Below are 20,791 nucleotides of genomic sequence, written 5' to 3'. Positions count from 1 at the left end.
TTTGTCAGCACACCATTGATTCTATGCTCCGTTATTATTCATTCAAGCTCTATATATGAGTAGTTGAGAAAACCAGCTGCAAAGTGCTTAACTAGAGCTTATCATTGCAAAACGCCAGTAGACAAAAAGCAAAAGCTCACTCCCAGCCTTGGGAGAGATCCATAAGATTATCAACATTTCATATAAATTAATCCATCAAGTGGACAGTAATGGATCTTATCCTCCAGCAGAATAAATATTCAGACATTACATAATCCTTAGGTAAGCACTTGTATATATTGTGGAAATAAACATTCCCCCAGCTATAAAACCTTGTCATACTTTCGGCTGGGCGAGGCGGGGGCAAATGCAGCTATACTAAACTTGCCATTTTTTAATTACCGTACTCAAAGTAAGAGTTAGTAGAGGGGGGAGTGTTGAATAATAAGGACCATGCTTATATTCATTGTAACCAATCTTTTGGCAAGTACACAAAGTATTTGATATCTCCAGTATGTGTCTACTCTACCCAGCAGAAGGTATGGTGGAATTCACCCTCATCTACATGTAATTAGGATTGCGGCATTACATACTTGTTATGTTGTCTTCATTTAATTATACGTTGTATACAGTTAGTTTTAAACTGTGTGTCTTACAAATTAAATAGAAAAACACAACTTTTTGAAAGCAGGCTTCCTCAACCTGGGGCCATCACTAGGTTTTGGACTACAGACCCCATCATTCCAGATCATTGGTCATGCTGGCTGGGAGTGATGAGCGTTGGAGTCCAAAACATCTTGCCGGGGAGGCGAGGAGTAAGGTTTATTTTAGGTTTATTTATTTAGGCTGGGGAAATCTAGTTTAAAGGAACTTGGCTATACCATTTTATGGAAGATCAGCAGCTAGGCTACTGGATCCAATGTATGGACAATTTTAATTTTTTTCCTTCCCCGCCTGCTGTTGATCTCTTGAGGTTGAAATTTTTCAATGCATTAATAGCAAAAGGTGGCTGCCTGGTGGAAAACTAAAAAGAAGAACAAATGAAGATAAGAAACCAGATATTCAAGCCCCACACACAGGAACAGAAAATGGCACTGGGGCACTAAGGGATGCTATTCAAAGGCCAATTAAAAGGCAGTCCCCTTCTCATTACTAATTCCCCATCTTATATATAACTATTGCTCAGGCTCCTCGCCATAATATTCACCACACTGTGGAAACAGGTCACATTCAAAAACAGGAAGTACAGTGGTACCTCGGGTTACATACGCTTCAGGTTACATATGATTCAGGTTACAGACAGAAATAGCACCTCGGGTTAAGAACTTTGCTTCAGGATAAGAACAGAAATCGTGCTGCGGCGGCACGGCATCAGCAGGAGGCCCCATTAGCTAAAGTGGTGCTTCAGGTTAAGAACAGTTTCAGGTTAAGAACGGACCTCCGGAACGAATTAAGTACGTAACCAGTGGTACCACTGTAATAGGTTTTTCACCATGAGTATAGCCAGGATTTATTGGTGGAGCAGGCTTTATGTCGGGGGGAGGGGCAGAACTGAGTTATCTGCAATGCAATTGGTCAGTTAGTTACCGTAAGTATTTTTATTTATTTACTTACATCATGGGGGGCAGCTGCACCTCCCTGGTATGCCCATGGTTTGCACTATGCTTACAGCAGATGAAGAGAAGACCTTCTTTAGAAACAAACAGACACCATGAAACGGTAATTGCTGTTGCTAGTAATAGTGCAATAAACACTGGTCCTAAAGCCAGTAATGCCATTCATTTATTTGTTCATTCATGCCTGCTTTGGAGATTTCATTAGGCAAAATGATATAGCAACTGAAGGCTTTATGTTTTCACATGTTTTCAGGATTGCTCCAGGTACTAAAAGCATAATATGGTATTGTTTGAGAGTTCAATACTGCCCCAAAATGTTTAAGCTTGGTTTTAAAAATTTATCAAATGCAAAAAACAAAACAAAACCAACAACTTTAAAACCCAATCTAAAGCCTATTATTATTGCCTTGGAAACCTCTCCGTTTCATTCACACTCTCTGTTCAAATAAAGCAAATGTCCATTTGGTGCAAAAATGTCCACATGGAAACATCTTCTAAATTGAATATATTTAGCTGTATTAAATTCAATGAATCCTGCAGTTCACTGAAATACATTACATCTGTATTTTGCAGCACTATAGCATTCAGCAAGATGATTTTGGGTGTTCTGCAATGAAAATATTTGAAAGCTGTCCACCATACTGTTTCTCAGTGCCTTAAAAGGCTGGCCTATACTGTACTGTGTCTCAGGAAGCAGATGTTCTGGTGTAGATTAGGTGAACGGGTGCGATGTTGCAGAGTATTTGCAATCTCTTCAAAGGAGTGGGACAACTAGCATCATATAACCAATATGCTTAAGTTTAATTAATGCATGAAGGGGTTAATACCATAGAGTAAGCTGTTCTGCAAGGCTTAGCTATCTTAACTTTCTTAGCTTTCTTCCCTTACTTTGGGAAGAAATAGGTAATCAAGCCTATTGTTTTCCCTAGGCTGGCCTTGAGACCTTAATGAGGAACATCTGCGTTTGAGCTCATCATTCTAGAATCTTTAACAGCCTCCCACACAAACCCACAAGCTAGCCTTAAAGGCAGGCTTCCTCAAAATCGGCCCTCCAGATGTTTTGAGACTACAATTCCCATCATCCCTGACCACTGGTCCTGCTAGCTAGGGATCATGGGAGTTGTAGGCCAAAAACATCTGGAGGGCTGAGTTTGAGGAAGCCTGTTTAAAGGGAACTCTATCTCCACAGTCACTGAGGTAACACATTTTTCAATCTATAAGACGCCCCCCATGTATAAGACACCCCCTATTTTGGGGGACTCCGATTTAAGAAAATGGGGGGAGATGGCCCCCATATATAAGATGCCCCTAAATGTTGGACATTATTTTTTAGGGGAAAAGCCTAGTCTTATACACGGAAAAATACGTTAAGTTTTACTGGCTGTGCAACTTTTCTGAAGCACATGAATCTGACCTTTGAAGAGTTTGTAAGCAAACCATTCTTTTTTTAACTTACCCAACATGTGGTTACTTTTACTACACTGGAGGAAGAGTGAAATTTTAGAACTCAGGGCATATTTTAAAGGGTCTAAAAGCCATGTGTGTGTTTTGTGTGTGTACACACACACCCCAACACTTCTTTGCATGTAAGTAAGCATGTCGAGGGACACAGGTGGCGCTGTGGGTTAAAGCCTCAGCGCCTAGGACTTGCTGATCGAAAGGTTGGCGGTTCGAATCCCTGCTGCGGGGTGCGCTCCCGCTGCTCGGTCCCAGCGCCTGCCAACCTAGCAGTTCGAAAGCACCTCCGGGTGCAAGTAGATAAATAGGGACCGCTTACCAGCGGGAAGGTAAACGGCGTTTCCGTGTGCAGCTCTGGCTCGCCAGAGCAGCGATGTCACACTGGCCATGTGACCCGGAAGTGTCTCCGGACAGCGCTGGCCCCTGGCCTCTTAAGTGAGATGGGCGCACAACCCCAGAGTCTGTCAAGACTGGCCCGTACGGGCAGGGGTACCTTTACCTTTACCTTTAAGCATGTATGGGGTGGGAGTCATGGAGATGAATGCACCAGTTCCATCTATTGACCTCCACATGTTTGAAGGCTTGTGAAGTAGGGAGTTTCCTATACTTGTGGAAGCTCCCAGTACTGTTTAGTACCCTGCAATGGTGAAGGGGACAGAGATAGCATGCTCATCTTAACCACTCATATATTTGCTTACATGGAAAGAAAAAGAGCCAGAGAGGGTAATGTGAAATGCAAACAAAAATGCAGATAGTTATGATTATATTAAAGTTTAAATTGAACACCCAGGGATTACTAAATTAATTAACATCTGTAATCAACCTGCCCCTGTATTGGTTTGCTTTCCATTGTCCTACTGATTAAGGCTGCAGTCCTCATCCCTCTTACCTGGGAGGAAGCTTCCTTGAATTCAATAGGACTTATTTCTGAAGAGACATGATTAAGATTGCACTGCTACTCACTAAGGCTGAACTGTGCTCCTTTATGACCCCAATCCTGCAAAGTATTGTCGCTAGAAGAGGACCATGGCGTGGTCCCCATGCTCTTTTGTAGAATATCCTGCAGGATTTCTGAAGTGCTCATCAGAAAATAGGTGGCAGCATTGAAGGGAGGTAGTAAAGTGACTCTGCTGAAGCCTCTCTCTTTTACATCTGAGGACTGTTCAATAAACCACCTCAACTGTCTGAGTCAATACCAAATTAAAGGGGCAATGCAGTGTTGAAAATGAATAGGCGAAATAAATGAGGTCATGAAATGTAGGTGCAAAGTCTGCAAAAGCTACTTCAGTCCTTTGAAATGCTTTGAGTAGTTATATTAAAACAGTGCTATTAAGGTAGAAAGAGGGATTTTTTTAAAGAGCAACACACGCGCACACACACACACACACAGAGAGAGAGAGAGAGAGCGCACTTCTTTGAAACAGTGCATATTTCAACCTAAAATTCCTTTGGGAATTTCAATACACAAGAGGGCACCCATAAAAAATAGAAGGCTTTTTCTTCCTTAAAAGGGTTTTCTCAGTTTTCTTTTCCACTCATTTATATACACACATGACACTTACATAGCCTAATTCTCCTATTTAGTGTGTGGAAATTGAAACACGAGCAAAATGGCTGCTTCCCTGGTGCGAAGGGTGAGTGGCTGTTGTGACCCGGCACAGCTACTCTAGCAACCTCCAAAGCCCCGCCATTTTGCCTGAGGCCATTTGCTGCTCCCCCAGCTGCTGCAGAGCATCATGGGTTACCACCAGACCCGTTTTTTAATTCTAAGCTAATCCGCAGTGGCCTGGGGGTGGGAGCAGGGCATCAGGAGCAGACCTGGAGTCCACAGTCTTCATTCCGGTCCACTCCCTGGCCATAAAAGCCAGCCAATGCTGCATGCTGCAGCTCGGTCAGCCCAGGAGTGCCACCCACCCTTCCCACCCTCTATTATAGGGTTGTGTTTTTTAATGCCATAAGCTTTCCCTTTTCAGATTGTGCAGGCTTTGCTATGGTTTATAATGGTTGCCATATTCGGAGCCAAGAAGGAATTTTTCCCGCACTGCAGGTTTTGCCTCCCCCATAGCGATAATCACAACTTTAGGCCTTGGACAGAATCCTTGTCTAACACCTACCAGGGGGTGAAGTGGTTACTCTCTCTGAAGTCTCTGTCCAAAGAGTCAAAGCATGTGGCTAGCAGACCATAGAACTTCCCTTGGCACTTGGGAGGCAGAGGCGAAGCTAGCTGTTCCGGCACCTGGAGTGGCACACATGCTGTGTACCCAGGGCCGAGGCGAGCGTCCCCGGGGGGCCGGTGCAAGCATCCCATAGGGGGCAGGGTGAGCCACCCATGGCAGGCTGCTTCCTGGGTGGTGGGGGAGGGATCCGTGCCACTTTGCCAGCAGCCTTCCTCCCTTCCCTCTTCCTTCTGACAGCTCAGAGGAGCCTCCCCCCCCCGCCAAGAAGTAGCCCGGGAGTGGGGCAATGGCACCCGTGACTCCCAAGCCTCCCCTGAGCTGTCAAAATGAAGGGGGAAGGGGAGAAGGCCACTGGCAAGGCGGCACAGCTCTGCTCCTTCCCCCGATGGCTCGGGGTAGGCTTGGGAGTCGTGGGTGGGTGGCGGGCCGAATGTCACCCCCCTCAGTGATGACACCTGGGGCGACCCGCCCCTACTGCACCCCTTTCCTCTGCCCCTGCTTGGAGGTGGGGGGTCCATCTGCATAGACCTGCATCTTATGATGAACCCATCTTCCCAAGGGTCAGTCATGCCTCAGACCCCCAGCAGTGGGCTGAGAGAGATACATGCCCAATGCCTATGCCAAGGCTTACCAACATATGAAACGAATAAAAGTTGTGGCCATTTTAAATCCCAGAGATTGTTGTTGTGTCCTTCCCTTCTCTTAGCTGGCTGGGCTCCCAGGGGCAGGGACTCAGCACCTGGGTTTGCAACTAATTCTGCTTTCCTCCTTGTTTATCAGGCAGCAAAATGGAATGGGAATTGCAACACAACCAGTAATAGCACATATTAAGATAGTGAATATGATAATGTAAAGCAGGGATAAGGAACCTGTGTTGGACCTTAAGTCCCATTAGCCCAGCTGGCATGACCAGTGTTCAGGTATGAGGGGAGCTGTAAGTCCAGGGCCATGGGTTTCTTCACCCCTAAGGCAAAATGTCAGCAGGCATCTCTTGGTTCACAATATAATACACATTAGTTTGTCCAACTGCTTCAGAATGGAGCAGCGGGAACCCAGTTGTACAAAAGCTGTTTGAAAAACAAGAATATTTAGGCTTTTTGTGTAAAAGTGCTGCAGAAATAAAGGAGCAAGTTTGCACATTCCCAATTGCATGTCATTCTATGGAGTGAAGGATGGAAAGGACATCAAGGGGAAAGGGAAAAAAAACACGTTGTTTGAGAGTGCTTACAAATAAGGTACAGAATCAAACTGCAGGAGATGCTACTAATATGATTCCTGAAAAATGTATATTCTTTCAACATGCATGAACCCTGCAGATTTTATAGAATGTAAGCTGTGTTTTCCTCCTTTTGTCTAATCACTGAATGGCAAAGTGGGACACTGGGGTGCTTTCACATGCCATGTTAATGCCAAGCAGCTGTCCTGTATATCTAGGAAAAACATCTGAAATATTTTATTATTCACTGCCACGAATGCTCTAAAATTACCGCTATGAATGCTCTAAACATTAAACCTGTCAGATCAAAGGAAATCTCTTATGAAGAATGCTTAAAATTCAACCTTCTCTACAGTGCAAGGCTTCTTTGTTCCCATGTTGACACTTTACAACCAAAACGTAGGTGTTAGGAATATCACAACAACTTAACTCCCCATGGCCAAGGTGTATCTATGCTAAATATGTTTGAAAGGATATGTCAACTTCTGCGTATGAAACTAGACATAAAGGTAGGTGGGAATTGCACAATATGTTTCTGAAACCACTAAAACATTTTATGTAGCCCATAACACATGTTCACGATGCCACCTCAGAGTAAGGCTGGTTCCATCATTAGGTAGGGTGGGGCACCAGATTTTAAAATACAATTAAAGAGCATAAAATTGTCAATTATTTAGGTTATACAGTCGTACCTTAGAAGTCGAACGGAATGCATTCCAGGAGTCCGTTTGACTTCCAAAACGTTCAGAAACCAAAGCGCGGCTTCTGGTTGGCTGCCGGAAGTCAGACGTTCAGGTTCCAAAGAACGTTTGCAAACTGGAACAATCACTTCTGAGTTTGCAGCATTTGGGGGCCAAAATGTTTGACTTGCAAGGAGTTCAGGATCCAAGGTTGACGGTACAAGGGGGAGAACATGATTTTGGTTTTGCATCTCAGGCATCAAAATACCTTGAGCCATCTCTGCTCCAGAGGTGTACAGGTGAGACTGCTTGCTTGAAAGCAACCTGACATCAAACTCTTCCTGTGTTTATTAGAGCATTAGGTTATAACACTGCACATGCAAAAGATTTTCAGTATGTGGGAAGACTTTAAAACATGTGATACCTCAACATGCATTCAAGGATGTCACTTTTACTTCAGCGTTAAAGAATTAGGCCTGAATTAATTCATTAATGCTGCAGTATGTTCCTCTTCAGTCAAATCTCTAACAAAAGTGCATATTAGAATGTACAGTATATGCAACTGGACATTCTCTATTATAATGCTACCAAATTTTGTGGGGGTGTGAGTGAGTGCATGTGAGAGAGCATGCATATATCTTATCAGTGCATTAAATGAAATAAACCTCAGTCTACTAGTATCTCTCCTTTAAGTGTGGGCACCTTGCTGAGGAAAGAGAGTAGCAAATAATATGTGTGATAATAGAATGCACATAAGAATGCAGTAATGTCAGCAGCCTTTTTCCCCATTTATACCTTCTTCTTCTGCATTATGCAGCTCCACTCTTTTGATTTCCTTCCCTCCCCTCCCCCCATTTTGGAGCTCATGATATTATTTATGTGCTATTAATGCTCATAAATAATTTTGAATTATTTGAAAAATAAACAGAGCTTCATTTATTTATTTTTTACTACTTTCCATTAAAAAATTCAATCAAACAGGGCCACTGCTATGCATGAGCTGTGGGACTCTGACATTTCTGACAGCAGGGGACTGAAAGCTTTTGCTTCCATTTTCAATTGACCACAGTTTGGCATTATGTCCAAAGCAGGGGGTGCAGACCCTTTAGAACATCACTATGGCATCTGGTGATTGTCAGGCCAACTTTGGCCTGCCTCGGGTGGGAGAAAGATAAAGAGCTGGCCCTCCAGATATAAATGTTTCCCAACCCCTGGTCTAAGCCGGAGGAGTTTGGTAAGCTATAAAGGGAATGGGGGTGGAAAGCTGTAAGGGTCAGGGGTGCGCAGAAGTGAAGTCCTTTGGCAAGGAATGGTGGCTTTGGAAGGGTGGCAAGAGAAACAAGTAGGGGCAGTAGCCCCTAAGTATTAGAATCTTTTCTTAATTTTGTTATTGGAGAATTTGCACCATTGCTTCTGTGTGCCAATTTACTCAAGAAACATTGTTCTAATAATATATATTTTTTACCAAAAGCTAATCCTGGTTATATACACAATTCATAAATACTGCATGATGCTGTCTCAAGATACGCCCCCTCCGGTTTTTCAAGAAACTGCATCAATGTTCTGCAATGTTCAGTTATAAAAGAAAGTAAAGGGTAAAGGTAAAGGTACTCCTGCCCGTACGGGCCAGTCGTGTCCGACTCTAGGGTTGTGCGCCCATCTCACTTAAGAGGCCGGGGGCCAGCACTGTCCGAAGACACTTCCGGGTCACGTGGCCAGCGTGACAAGCTGCATCTGGTGAGCCAGCGCAGCACACGGAAACGCCGTTTACCTTCCCGCTAGTAAGCGGTCCCTATTTATCTACTTGCACCCGGGGGTGCTTTCGAACTGCTAGGTTGGCAGGCGCTGGGACTGAACGACAGGAGCGCACCCCACCACGGGGATTCGAACCGCCGACCATGCGATCAGCAAGTCCTAGGCACTGAGGTTTTACCCACAGCGCCACCTGCGTCCCTATAAAAGAAAGTATATTGGTGTAAATGTACTAAGTATTCCCTTGCTGACGACTGCAGCGCCTGGAGACAGACAGATTGTGTATCCACAGTGGTGACCAGAGGAGGAATGACTACCAGGAGGACTGCAGAGCGATGAAACGTCATGGTGCACCTGTAGCAGCACAACCGGACGCCTTGATCTGCTCCACTGGCAACAAAACATGTCTCTCCTATATTGGTCTCTGCAGCCACAGCAGGCTCTGTAATTCTCTGTTTGACTTCACCCCCAAAGGCACACTCCTCCATTGTCTCCTGAGATAGACAGCTGCCAACAGAAACATATATGCTGATATGCTCCGTTTATTTCATCTGAAATAAAACCAAGCTTGGCAGGAAGGCAAGCTGAGTTGCTTCATAGATCTCGTTTCCTTGACGCTGGAGGAAAAGGGAATGATTTTCTATTTTAGCCAGAGCCTATGCAGGGTTTCATGCCAAGAGTACCAATCATGGATTCACTGTTTTTCATCCAAGTTACACAATCCATTTGTGCTGCATTATATACTGAAATACAAGGAATGGTTTGGAAGAAAATAGCGAGGTTTGTGGTTAAACTCTCCAAAATTACAATATGAAATGCCCATTTTGATTCCTGTGGAAAAAACAGGAGTTTTTAATTGATGTTGCTGCCCCTGATTGCTAAAGCACAGTAATAACAAAGGAGGTGTTCGTTTACTGTTGCTATTCACAGCCAGCAATGTCTCAAAGTCTGGAATATTTCCAGTGTTAATTATCTCCATTAATAAGATACCAATGCCAGTCATAACATTTCAGTTTATTTCTAAAGAAGGATAAATATAGTTCTGGACGAAAGACTTGAAAGGAAACGTAAAAGCATAACAAGGGACTGTTGGAGCAGACCAAAAGCTACCTGGTGTAGCATCCAGTTCTCACAGTGGCGAACCAGAAGTTTATAGGAAGCTTACAAGCAGAAAATGAGCACAATAAAACATTTTCATTCACCACCTTAGAAGACACAGATTTTAAAAAAACCTCCTTTGCGACAAAGGGCTGGATAAAAATCTATGATTGATAAAAGTAGCCCTTAGTCTGGATCATAATTCACCAAGCCTTAACTCCAGTATATATTTATAATGCCAACATTCAGCCACAGACAACAAAATATGAAAATAAAAGCACAAACCTTTGAATATCCTCCTCCACATACTACTGAAATTTACAGTAAGTGCTCATGAGCATGTGCAGGGTGTTTTTTGCAACTAATTGATATGTCATCCTTTGTGGTCTGATGGCCGTGTGTTGAGGAACAAGAGGCCATTCCATGTGTCCACAAAGCTGAACTACAAAGTTTGCTCGACAACCAAGGGACAGAATAACATTTTTGGCACATCACTGCGAAGTGCTAACCTATGTTTTCAGTTATCAATGGCAAGTTCTCTTTATAGGAGCTCCTGATTAAGCCCAGATCACCATGGGTAGGAAGCCAATTAGTACAGCCATGTGGATTTCTAACTGCCGCAACACAGAGAGAAGTTATTTGAATCGGTCATGAGGGATATATCAGAGAGAGCAGTGGGAGGGAAGTGATAAGCCCCCTTACTTTAGAGGTTACTTTAAACTACCTCATTTAAACTTGCATTTTAAAAGCTAAACATCCTTTGCCATTTAAATTTTGCATTCTACTACTACTAGAGCTTTGTATATCAAAAGGTGTGGGTTTTGACTTGCTCCCTCTGAAATCAGACTGCAATATTCCCTGCCTATGATTTCCATTTTCAGAAGAATATTCTCTGCACACTGCACAGTATCAGGGCACAAGGATGCGCCAACCCTGTTTGAAATTACTCTGCCCATGGCGGCTGTTTGCATGTGACCAGCAACTGCTGTGCATCACATCGAATGGCCTATTTTCTCCACGCTGCTTCAAGGCAGGGCCATGGAGAAAAGCCACTCTATCTACTTAGCGAGCTGTTGCACATAAACAGCTCACCATGTAGACACAGGCCCCATGGGAAGCAATTTAACACAGTCTCAACGTTTCATCCATTCAGTGTACACGAGCCCTCAATATTTGGTCTAAAGAAGTTATGGAAATATTGCTTCCTGCTACCTAATGGGATACTAATTGTTTTAAGTGTATGGTTTCGCCATATGGAGAATATGCTTATTCAGTTGGGCAGCATAGTATTGCTAGGAACCTTTAAAAAAATCCCATATAAGGCATACTCTCATCTACTGCTTTTAGACATATAGTGAAAATGTCTATAAATGTTACAAAAAAAAAATTCCTTCCAGTAGCACCTTAAAGACCAACTAAGTTAGTTCTTGCTATGAGCTTTCGTGTGCATGCACACTTCTTCAGATACACATGTGTATCTGAAGAAGTGTGCATGCACACGAATGTGTATCTGAAGAAGTGTGCATGCACACGAATGTGTATCTGAAGAAGTGTGCATGCACACGAAAGCTCATACCAAGAAGTAACTTAGTTGGTCTTTAAGGTGCTACTGGAAGGATTTTTTTTTTTTTTTTTTGGACTATGGCAGACCAACACGGCTACCTATCTGTAACTATAAATGTTACGTTTACAGATAGGTAGCCGTGTTGGTCTGCCATAGTAAAAAAAAAAAAAAAAAGTTGGTCTTTAAGGTGCTACTGGAAGGAATTTTTTTGTTTTGACTATAAATGTTACATGTAAGGACATTTCATACATCATTTAAGCATCTGAAGAGAAACTGAAGTACGAGAGGATACAGTGACATATCTTTGTACTGGTGACTTCTGAAACCATTAGGGATAGCCTTGTGTGCTATTTCTGACCTTTTATTTTAACCGGCACATAGAACATTCTCCTACTGTCCTTCTGAAGTGCCAGAATACTTATGTAACAAAAGGCTACCTTCAAGGGCAGACTTTGGACTCTTCTTGCCCTTTACGAGGCAAAAAATTGGCGGCACCACCCTTGCCTCCCGCTTTCTGTTCTGTTCCATTCACTATGTTATAGTTGCAACAACCTGCGGCACCTCCGAGGTTCAGAGTCCAGTGTGGTGGGAACGCATTGCACTGCCCTAAATACGCCTCTGCTATCTTCTATCCCTGCCCTCTCCATATCTAACAACAACCCTCTTTCAGTAGGTAGACTTTCTGCTTTATTCTGTCACCATTTAATTGTGCCTCAATCCCCAGAGACTAATCTTTCACCTTTTCAGGAGTGGAATGCGTGTTACTCCTAATTCTTTATTCTTTTTAAAGCAGGCAAAGTGAGTTCCCCAACTAATTTTTGAAGAGCTCCTATTTTCACTTAGGAGTAGGGCTTCAGAACTAATAATACAAATACGTTGATGATTTGAAGTAGATTACATTGCAGACAAGAGGGCACTAAGTCCACTTAGACTGCAATTCCTAAACACAAAAACTTGAGAGTCTCTTTGAACTAAGCAGACATCAGTGGACTTGCATTGCAACATACATAACTAATAAAAGTAGCTTTCTTCAGTCCAACTTTTAAATTTGTTTTAAATTGGTTTTAATGTCTCCTTTTTGCTTCTCCCACTTCAATCTTACGTGCTGTTTTAGTGTAAATCGGGGTTTCTTTTTTATTGAAGTATGTTAGGGGTGCTCTTGAATAAAAGGTCATTTGCCATGACCCCGAATCATAGAATCATAGTTCCAGTTACAGATAGGTAGCCGTGTTGGTCTGCCATAGTCAAAACAAAAAAATTTTCCTTCCAGTAGCAGCTTAAAGACCAACTAAGTTAATTCTTGGTGTGAGCCAAGAAGAAGAAGAAGTGTGCATGCACACGAAAGCTCATAGGATCATAGAATTTTATAGCTGGAAGGGACCCCAACTACAACCCTCTACAATGCAGGAGAAAAGCCCTGAGAGGAAAGCAGAGAAAAGCATTTTAAATTTCCATTATTGAAGCCAAATCTAGATGATTACCTAATGGATTAAGCAATTAAAGTAACATTTGAAAAAGGCAGTCAAGGAAAGGTAACTATTTTACATAGATAAGTCCTTAATCGATACAACTCCAATGCAAAAACAAGCAAACAAAACCACTCTGGATCACAACATACTGAGTGCAGCTAAGGAGAATAACAATTATCTTATCTGAAAGAAAACAATCTGCTTATCACAAAACGTCTATGAATGTATCTTCCATTGCAAGACCGTAACAGTGCAACATGCATAATTTAAACAAAGATTCTGCATATGTTCAAACATTTTTTTCCAGAACTTTGCAAGACACAATAAAGGTGGATAATGACTGTGCAGTTTCAGCAGAGAATACTGCAAGCAGTACATTTACAAGGTTTTCTGAAGCACCAAGAGGCCAACTTTTTCCTATTGTTTTCCCCCCCATATGACTTTGTGCTAAGTGCACAACAGTCCCTGGGAGAGCGAAGAGTGAATAACTGAAGACAAATTTTTCCACAGGCAGCCTGGGAAGAAGAACTGATAGACTTTGTGTTATTGATAAGGCAGGCTGACTGTCTCCAGGTCTCAGTTGTGTTTTATATCAAAATAAACCAGTAGTAAATAGCAGTGCCTCTTCTTACTGGAAGCTTCTATTACAGCAAACTGTAACTGACTTAATCCCAGTATATATTTTTAAAATGGGAGGGGGGAATAACACCCATCCAAATGTCATTTGTCTAGAGATTAATCGCTTCTTCTCAGATTCATCAACTGAATGTGGCTGCCATGTTTCGATTCTAATGCATTCTAAACTTTTGATCATTTTCACACCATTTAAGCCAACATTGAGATAAGTGTATAAAAGAACAAGCAAAACAAATCAAGAAAACATTAATAAATAACAAAATAACAAAAGAGATGGAGCTGAGAAAGCATCTACCCAAGATTCTGCCCAGTGTGTGAAGAACAGTGTACCCGGTATTTAAAGTACTTGGTTCCTTCTGGTTTGTGTGTAATAAGAAGCAGCTAAAATGTCAGAAGCAATGGAACATTCAGTAAGGGGAACAATTACTTGAATTTATTCATGAAATTTAAATTATCTTGTTCTATTTAAGTTGTCTTGAGTAAACAGATAAAAATTAACTGTTTTTAAATCACAAAATAACAAAGAGTTGATCCTTCATGGAAAAATCTTGACTCAACTGTACAAAAACTTATGCCTGCATATGACAACGCACTTGGCGCTGTGAGAAGGTATACTGAATAGAGTGTTTTGCCCGAGGCTGGTACTTAGTGTTTAAGACCCATTTTTATGCTGAGTGCCAGCTGTGCAAAGAGACAGTCCTCTGCACCAGTGACAGCATGTCATCTTTTGAGTAGGTGAGGCTGCCTCCCTTTCCAACCACAGAACATTTCAGCCCAGTGCAGCACCCAAATGCAAGGGTCAAACGCTTTTAAAAGTCTTCCTGTACCACTGAGAGACCATTTCCCCACCAACAGCACCTGAAGTCGTTGCATCACGTGCTGCATCCCTGCTTTTAAAGCACTTATGAAAGAAAATGTAACTTTAACCATGCCATGGTTCACCCCACTGAGAAATATCAGCCATTCTCTCTACACACCCATGGATAAAAGGAAGGGATCCCGTGCAAGAGAGTAAGTTAAGCTTGACTTCCAGTCAAGTTCCAGCACCTCCCATTGAATCCATGCATTTTAAGGGAATGTGCATGCATTGTCATGACAAATAAAGCAAGAAATACATCAAAGTTTTTGAAACATCAGGGAATGTTTGCTTCTAGTTGCATGCAATCTGGTTTAAAAAAAAAAATCAACATATAAACCCAAATTACATTTTTCGCTAAAACTGAAAAAATATATCTTTCAGCCGCACAAATGTAGGAGTTTAATATGGGTCTGAGCGCCTTAGCGCTTTCCACTATTTCCAATGGTGTGGCACAGTCCTACGTTCCAAAGAGAAACAAGGCATCAGTGACAGTCTCACCTCACCAATGCTTGGATAACCAAAATCAATAAGCACAATGATGCAGTTATATTTAATTGTATTTTTCTCTCTTCCCCCATCCTTAGAGAGAGCACTACCCTTCAAACCACAATGTTAGGGGTGCTGCAGGGATAATAGACATACAGTGTTCTGTGCATGCCTTGGCAGAATGACCCGCTCATGGCTCCCTTCAGTCATAGCACATCACAGAAATAATGCTTTAAATGATTGTGAGAATCAGCTCTTAAAAAGAGAAAGGTCAAGTCAGAATGGAATGATGGAAGATGTGACTATTAACAGAGCACAGGGCTCCTACCTCCAAGTATTTGTACGATTGTGGGGATGCTTTAGAATGACACTGGGAAACTGCTAAAAGAGGAAATAGCATTATTGTATTCATTTGAGTGTATTTGAAGTATTTCTTAAATGCCCTTCATCAAAATATTTCAGGGTGGTATACGACAGCACAGGTAAAATTCACACACAAGTCTAATTTAAAACCAATAAATATACTTAACAAAATACAAGAAGACAAAAAAAAAAAACCACCAATCCCAAAACCCCAAAGCTAAAAGCAGGAAATAATACCATTTCCCTTTAAAAATCTACAATTTTAAATGTCTGGGCAAACAGGAAGTATTTCAATTGGTACTAAAAAAACTTGTAATGTTGGTATCATGCATGATTTCTTAGGGAGAGAATTCCAAAATTGCGGCAGCAACAGTGGAAAAACTTCTTTCCTTTGTTAAAGTAAAAGCCCAGTTCACATGTCACAGCAAGCCGGAAAACCAAATTTTACTATGAACAAGCACTATACTATTACACACTGCTGAACTGCTCCTGTTTCACTTCACCCTGAAGCCAGGAGAAGGGAATCACAATACTAATGGTTTGATTCGCTTAAACCATGATCAGGAAGCCAGTACCAAAGTTTGGCTTCAGACCATGGTTTGCTTGGAGAGAAACAAACCATGAACTTGCTTTACGTACCAAACCCTTGTGCTTTTCTGCTTCCAGTTCCCAGAATGGCAGAGTGAAATAGTAGTGATTCGGATTGCGGATGCAGTCATATAGTGAACATCTGCTAAAGTGGGTATTTGGAAAATGGCCTTTCCCAAAGATCTTATGGCAAAGGCAAGCTAGCATGGGTCAAGGCGGTTCCTTCAGGTATTCAAATAATGCTACCTGTTCGTTATGCACATAGGGCATCACACTTTGTAGAACTTGTATGGGACTTTGCACGAAGAAGTATCTGAAGAAGTGTGCATGCACACGAAAGCTCATACCAATAACAAACTTAGTTGGTCTCTAAGGTGCTACTGGAAGGAATTTTTTAAATTTTGTTTTATCACAGTTGCCAATACAGAGGTTTCATATGTCTCTCTAAAACCCTGTTATGCTGATTTGACATTTGGTCAAAGCAACTTGAAAACAAAGCTTGGTAAAAAGAAAAGAAATGAGCCATATGTTTCATGAATGAAGCAAGATTAACAGAAGAATGAGTAGGACTCTCCAGAGAAGCAATGGACTAACAAGTCACACAGCAAAATGTTGTTTTAATGGAGTAAAATGTCTCTCTTTGTCTCATCTGTGTCAACGGCTTGCAATTTAAAATAAAAAATAAAAAAGGTCAGAAGAAGGCACCAAGCCTGTTATTTATTAGTATCACAAAATGCACTCACCTAGCTTGCTGGCAAACACTGCAGAGCCAACCTTTCTCCTTCCTTTGATAGGAGCTGCAGTTCTTGCAGATGTTGTATTTGCAATCCTGGCACTGCCGCTTGGTATTGATGAGAAACGTAAAAGGGGAGCAGCAACGCATGCAGCAGCGCTCGTTAAACCTCTGCTGCTTGGAGAGAATGCTGCACTTGTTACCCTCTTCATCGAGCTTCTGCTTCATTTCACTGGAACCCCAGAAGAAAGAAACGAAAGAGAGAGAATCAAAATAATGCCGTTCCCATTCAGCAATCGGACCAGTCTTCAGTAGCACAGGGACAGACCCTCCAAGTGTCCCTATTTCCTCAGATTAACAGAAGCCATCCTGATTTCTGATTTGATCCCGGAAAGTCCCGCTTTTCATTAGGATGTCCCTATTTTCACCAGAGGGTATGGCATGAGTATTCAGTGCCATGTTAAGCATATGCACTGCAGGGGTGCAAAAATCCGCCCGAGGCTCCCCCAGGTTGCCCAGAGTCGTCGACCCTTTTTTAGAGAGCTGACACCACGCTTATCTCTGCTCAGGAAAAGAAAACAGGAAACATAAGGAGCCCAGCACAGCAAACCAGCCTGAGGCATCAGAATTGGCGGCTGAGCGAAGCCGGGCACTTCGTGGTGTAAGCAACGTGCGCTGGGTGGGCCTCTCTATGGTCCTACGCCAATCCCAGGTGCGCAGGAGGTCGGAGCCAGCCGGCCACCTCAGCGCCTTGCTTGCTCACTCACCCCTGAACTCACGGCACATAGCCGCCCGCAGCAGAAGAGCCTGACGCAGCGCTTTGACCATTGGGTGGGCTCTTCCCCGGACTCCCAACTCTCGGGCCCCGGACTCTTGGCTTGGCACCCCTGAAAGCCCAGTGCCCGGCACCCCTGGTGCCTATGGTTAAGACGGCCCTGCAAGTACTACAGGTTTGAGGGACCCCTGAGGCAAGCTTTCATGGGGGGGGGGCTCTCCAATTCATGCTGCCCTGGTGGCCATTCCCAGGTTCTCTACCCTGCCAACGCCATGCCTGCTCCTTTGCTTGCTTGGCAGCTCCACACTCCTGCGCTGCACTGCCATCCACCCAAGGGCAGGATCACCCTTCCTGTCGCAGGCTTGTTGTTGTTGTCTCACCTGAATGTTCTAGTCCAAGTATTCATCAACCCAAGCTTGTTGGCTTACCCATCTAGGCAACAGGCTAGCTGTCCGCTGCCCATCTGAAAATGGCACCCAGAGGATGTGCAAAGAGAACTACTGTATATGATTACATAGCATTGTTGCCTTCCCATTTCCTCTAAGATCCATTTTCAAATTGGCAGCTGGTGCTGATGATCTCTTAAAAAAACCACACCCTGTGGCACCTCCCACCCACCCACATGCTTTGTGTGTAGGTGGGCAATATCAGGTTTTCATCGTCATGGTATATCACCAGCTAAACATCACAATATACTGATATATCACAATGTCTGAAATAAGGAGGCATTGCAAGAGGCTGCCTTCATAGTTTTCACTGCATCGTGATTTTTGCCAGCGCCTGCTCTTGTGATTTTCTGCCCCATGCATGAGGCAAGGGAGGGCAAAGCCGAAAGAGTTAACAGGGGCTGCAGGAGTCGAGGCAAGCATTTGTTGCTTTCCCCGCAACATGATTTTTGCATAGCGCGCACACACACGCGCACACGTACAATGCCTCTTGGAATGCTATTTTCACTAACATATGCCTTTCTATGCCCATTTCCCCCCAATATACTCATTTTTCTACACATTATTTGGTTGGAGTACTGAATTGCAAAAAAAGTGTGAATTTTGAAGGACAACTGTGTTTCACTTCACTTCTCGCTTGGGGAAGTGTGAGTTAGGTTTCTTTGCATTAAAATGTAAACAGAACTGAATTGCTCCCTTATTCCTGGATTAGATTTAATGAGAAACTCTTAAAAACTATACTGGAATGTTGTTTTAGAATCACAAATATGTGAGGTATAGTTATTTTTAGTCAATACTCCCCCACCCCATGCCTTGAGGAGGGATAAATGAGGTCTACTGCAATGTGCTTTGAAGATTCCAGAAGCCTAGGAGCAGTGAGCCATTAAACTTTAAACAGCCTAACTACATTCTCTAAAGAAGTTATAAAGGTTTAATGCCAGTTTATGTAATGTTTATATAATGTCATATATTAATACTCTTCTGTTTAATGCTTTCTAGAACCTGTTGAGTGGTGTCCTTCATTTCCATTTGAGTGGCCCCTGCTTTTATAATTTCCAAAACTTGTATTTTATATTTCCCACAGTACTAGCGTAATAAACCACACTATCAGTCTGTGTTACACATGGCAGTCACTTTCCTCCTTGCTGATTAACAAAGCAAGTCCTCTCTGCCAAAGCAAGCATCCTGAAGCCCTGAGAAACGTAATGCAGTAAGGGGACAAAGTAGCAACTGGTCTCTCTAATGTAGTTGCAGTAGTAGTAGTAATCATCATAACAACTTATTATTTATACCCCGCCCATCTGGCTGGGTTTCCCCAGCCACTCTTTTTTAATTACATTGATGACATTATTGATTTCATCTTCATAGCCTCAGAATCTATCCACACCTCTGCTCTTTCCTTCTCAGAACATTTCAACCATTTGCTGCATTAGGTCAACAAACAAGGGGAGAGAGCTAGCCTGAGAATGCTACCTGCTATCCTGCCAAATCTTTACCTAAATGTTTCTAGTGTAATGCTATCTGTCTGTCTGCCTACAGTTTGCCAGATCCCAGAGCAGGATACAAACACATTTAAATGCATAACAATACCATAAAACAGGAGGTGATAACAAATCGATATGAGATAAACCATCCGCATTATAACCAACATGTTAAGTTCTAATTAATGCATGAAGGGGTTAAGACCATAGAGTAAGTTGGTGTGCCCAGCATAGTTATGTCTCTCTCACCTCACCTTGGGTGGATGGGTTATCAAGCCTTTGTTCTACCCATGTTAACCTTACCAGCAAGGAGGTCTAAGATGAATGCTCCAAGCTTAGATTGCATGACTTAAGCAAGCCTTTTCCTCCTCACCCACCAAGGAACCTGTGTCTTTTGCCTAAGGATACAAACCAGCGTAACAGCTGCAGCAGCTGTTTCCAGACATGGGGAATCAGCCATTTTTCTGTTTCTTCTTCCCAAGCAGATTTGGTGAAGCTGCATAACACCTACATGGTCTCATTTGAATGTCTGCTAACTCCTTCCACATTCCTACTTAAGTCTTTTACAAGATGTAGAGTCCAGCCAGCTCCCACCTTACCACCACTTTGGTTACCATCTAGCCCGATGAAGAGTTCTGAATAACTCAAAAGCTTGCACAATATTTTGTGTCATTTTGGTTGGCTTAATGAAAGTATTGCTCCAATATGGATTTTGGAATCGGCTGATTCTGAAAGCACTACACTTAAAAAAAAACAACTAAATTTTTTTTTTAGGATAAATAGACTAAGAGAAATACACTTTAATTAAACATGCCAGAAACGTTTACTGAATAGAACTTATCTGTGAGTAGGCTTTACAGAAATATTGTGGCAACTGGCAAGGGCACTGCTAGTTGTTAATTCAGTGTATTAAATACTCTGAGGAACCCATGTTCTAATTCTGTTGCCAGCTAATCGAGAAAAAAACACAATGCACCATTTGAGAATATGAAAGCCGGAAGTTATTTGCATCTGTCTCTGGCACTAATTGCACTAAGAAAAACATGGAAGGAAATCTGGCATTGGTAATGCACTGAGCATAGCAGCAATAGAATTCATGGTCCCAGGTAACATAGTCTGAAGGCACCTGAGTGAGAAGCTACCACCTGAACAGAGGTTAAGTAGTTCTGTTCTGTCTTTGGATGACTGCCATGGAATCACATGTATGGTGCTTGGGTTTCCCTACTGAAGAAAGGTGGGAAATAAATGTAAGGAAATAACAATGCTGTTTTATGGTTACATTATGACACTGTTCATAATTTGGATTTATTCTAACAGAGGAACACAACTTGCATTCTAATGAATAATGAACAGTGGAAACTCACTTTCTAGAAAACATCCCTAGACAGTGCAGAGTTGGAATTGTAGGAATAAAA

General features: G+C 42.5%; 1 protein-coding gene across 8 annotated transcripts in view; it reads right to left on the bottom strand.

Annotated features, from left to right (window-relative positions):
- Nucleotides 1-20,791, bottom strand: part of MYRIP (myosin VIIA and Rab interacting protein) — a 148,169-nt gene that overhangs the window by 62,788 nt on the left and 64,590 nt on the right. For all 8 annotated transcript variants that reach the window (XM_081882943.1, XM_081882941.1, XM_081882940.1 and 5 more), the window contains exon 3: nucleotides 16,685-16,906. In XM_081882943.1, coding sequence (XP_081739069.1) covers nucleotides 16,685-16,906 — 222 coding nt within the window. The remainder of the gene's footprint in view (nucleotides 1-16,684; nucleotides 16,907-20,791) is intronic.

This window comes from Podarcis melisellensis (genome assembly GCF_964234715.1).
Source record: "Podarcis melisellensis genome assembly, chromosome: 12".
NCBI classification, from domain to species: Eukaryota; Metazoa; Chordata; class Lepidosauria; order Squamata; family Lacertidae; genus Podarcis; species Podarcis melisellensis.
The sequence above is the reverse complement of the archived record's forward strand: the minus strand, read 5'-3'. Positions and strand labels throughout refer to the sequence as shown.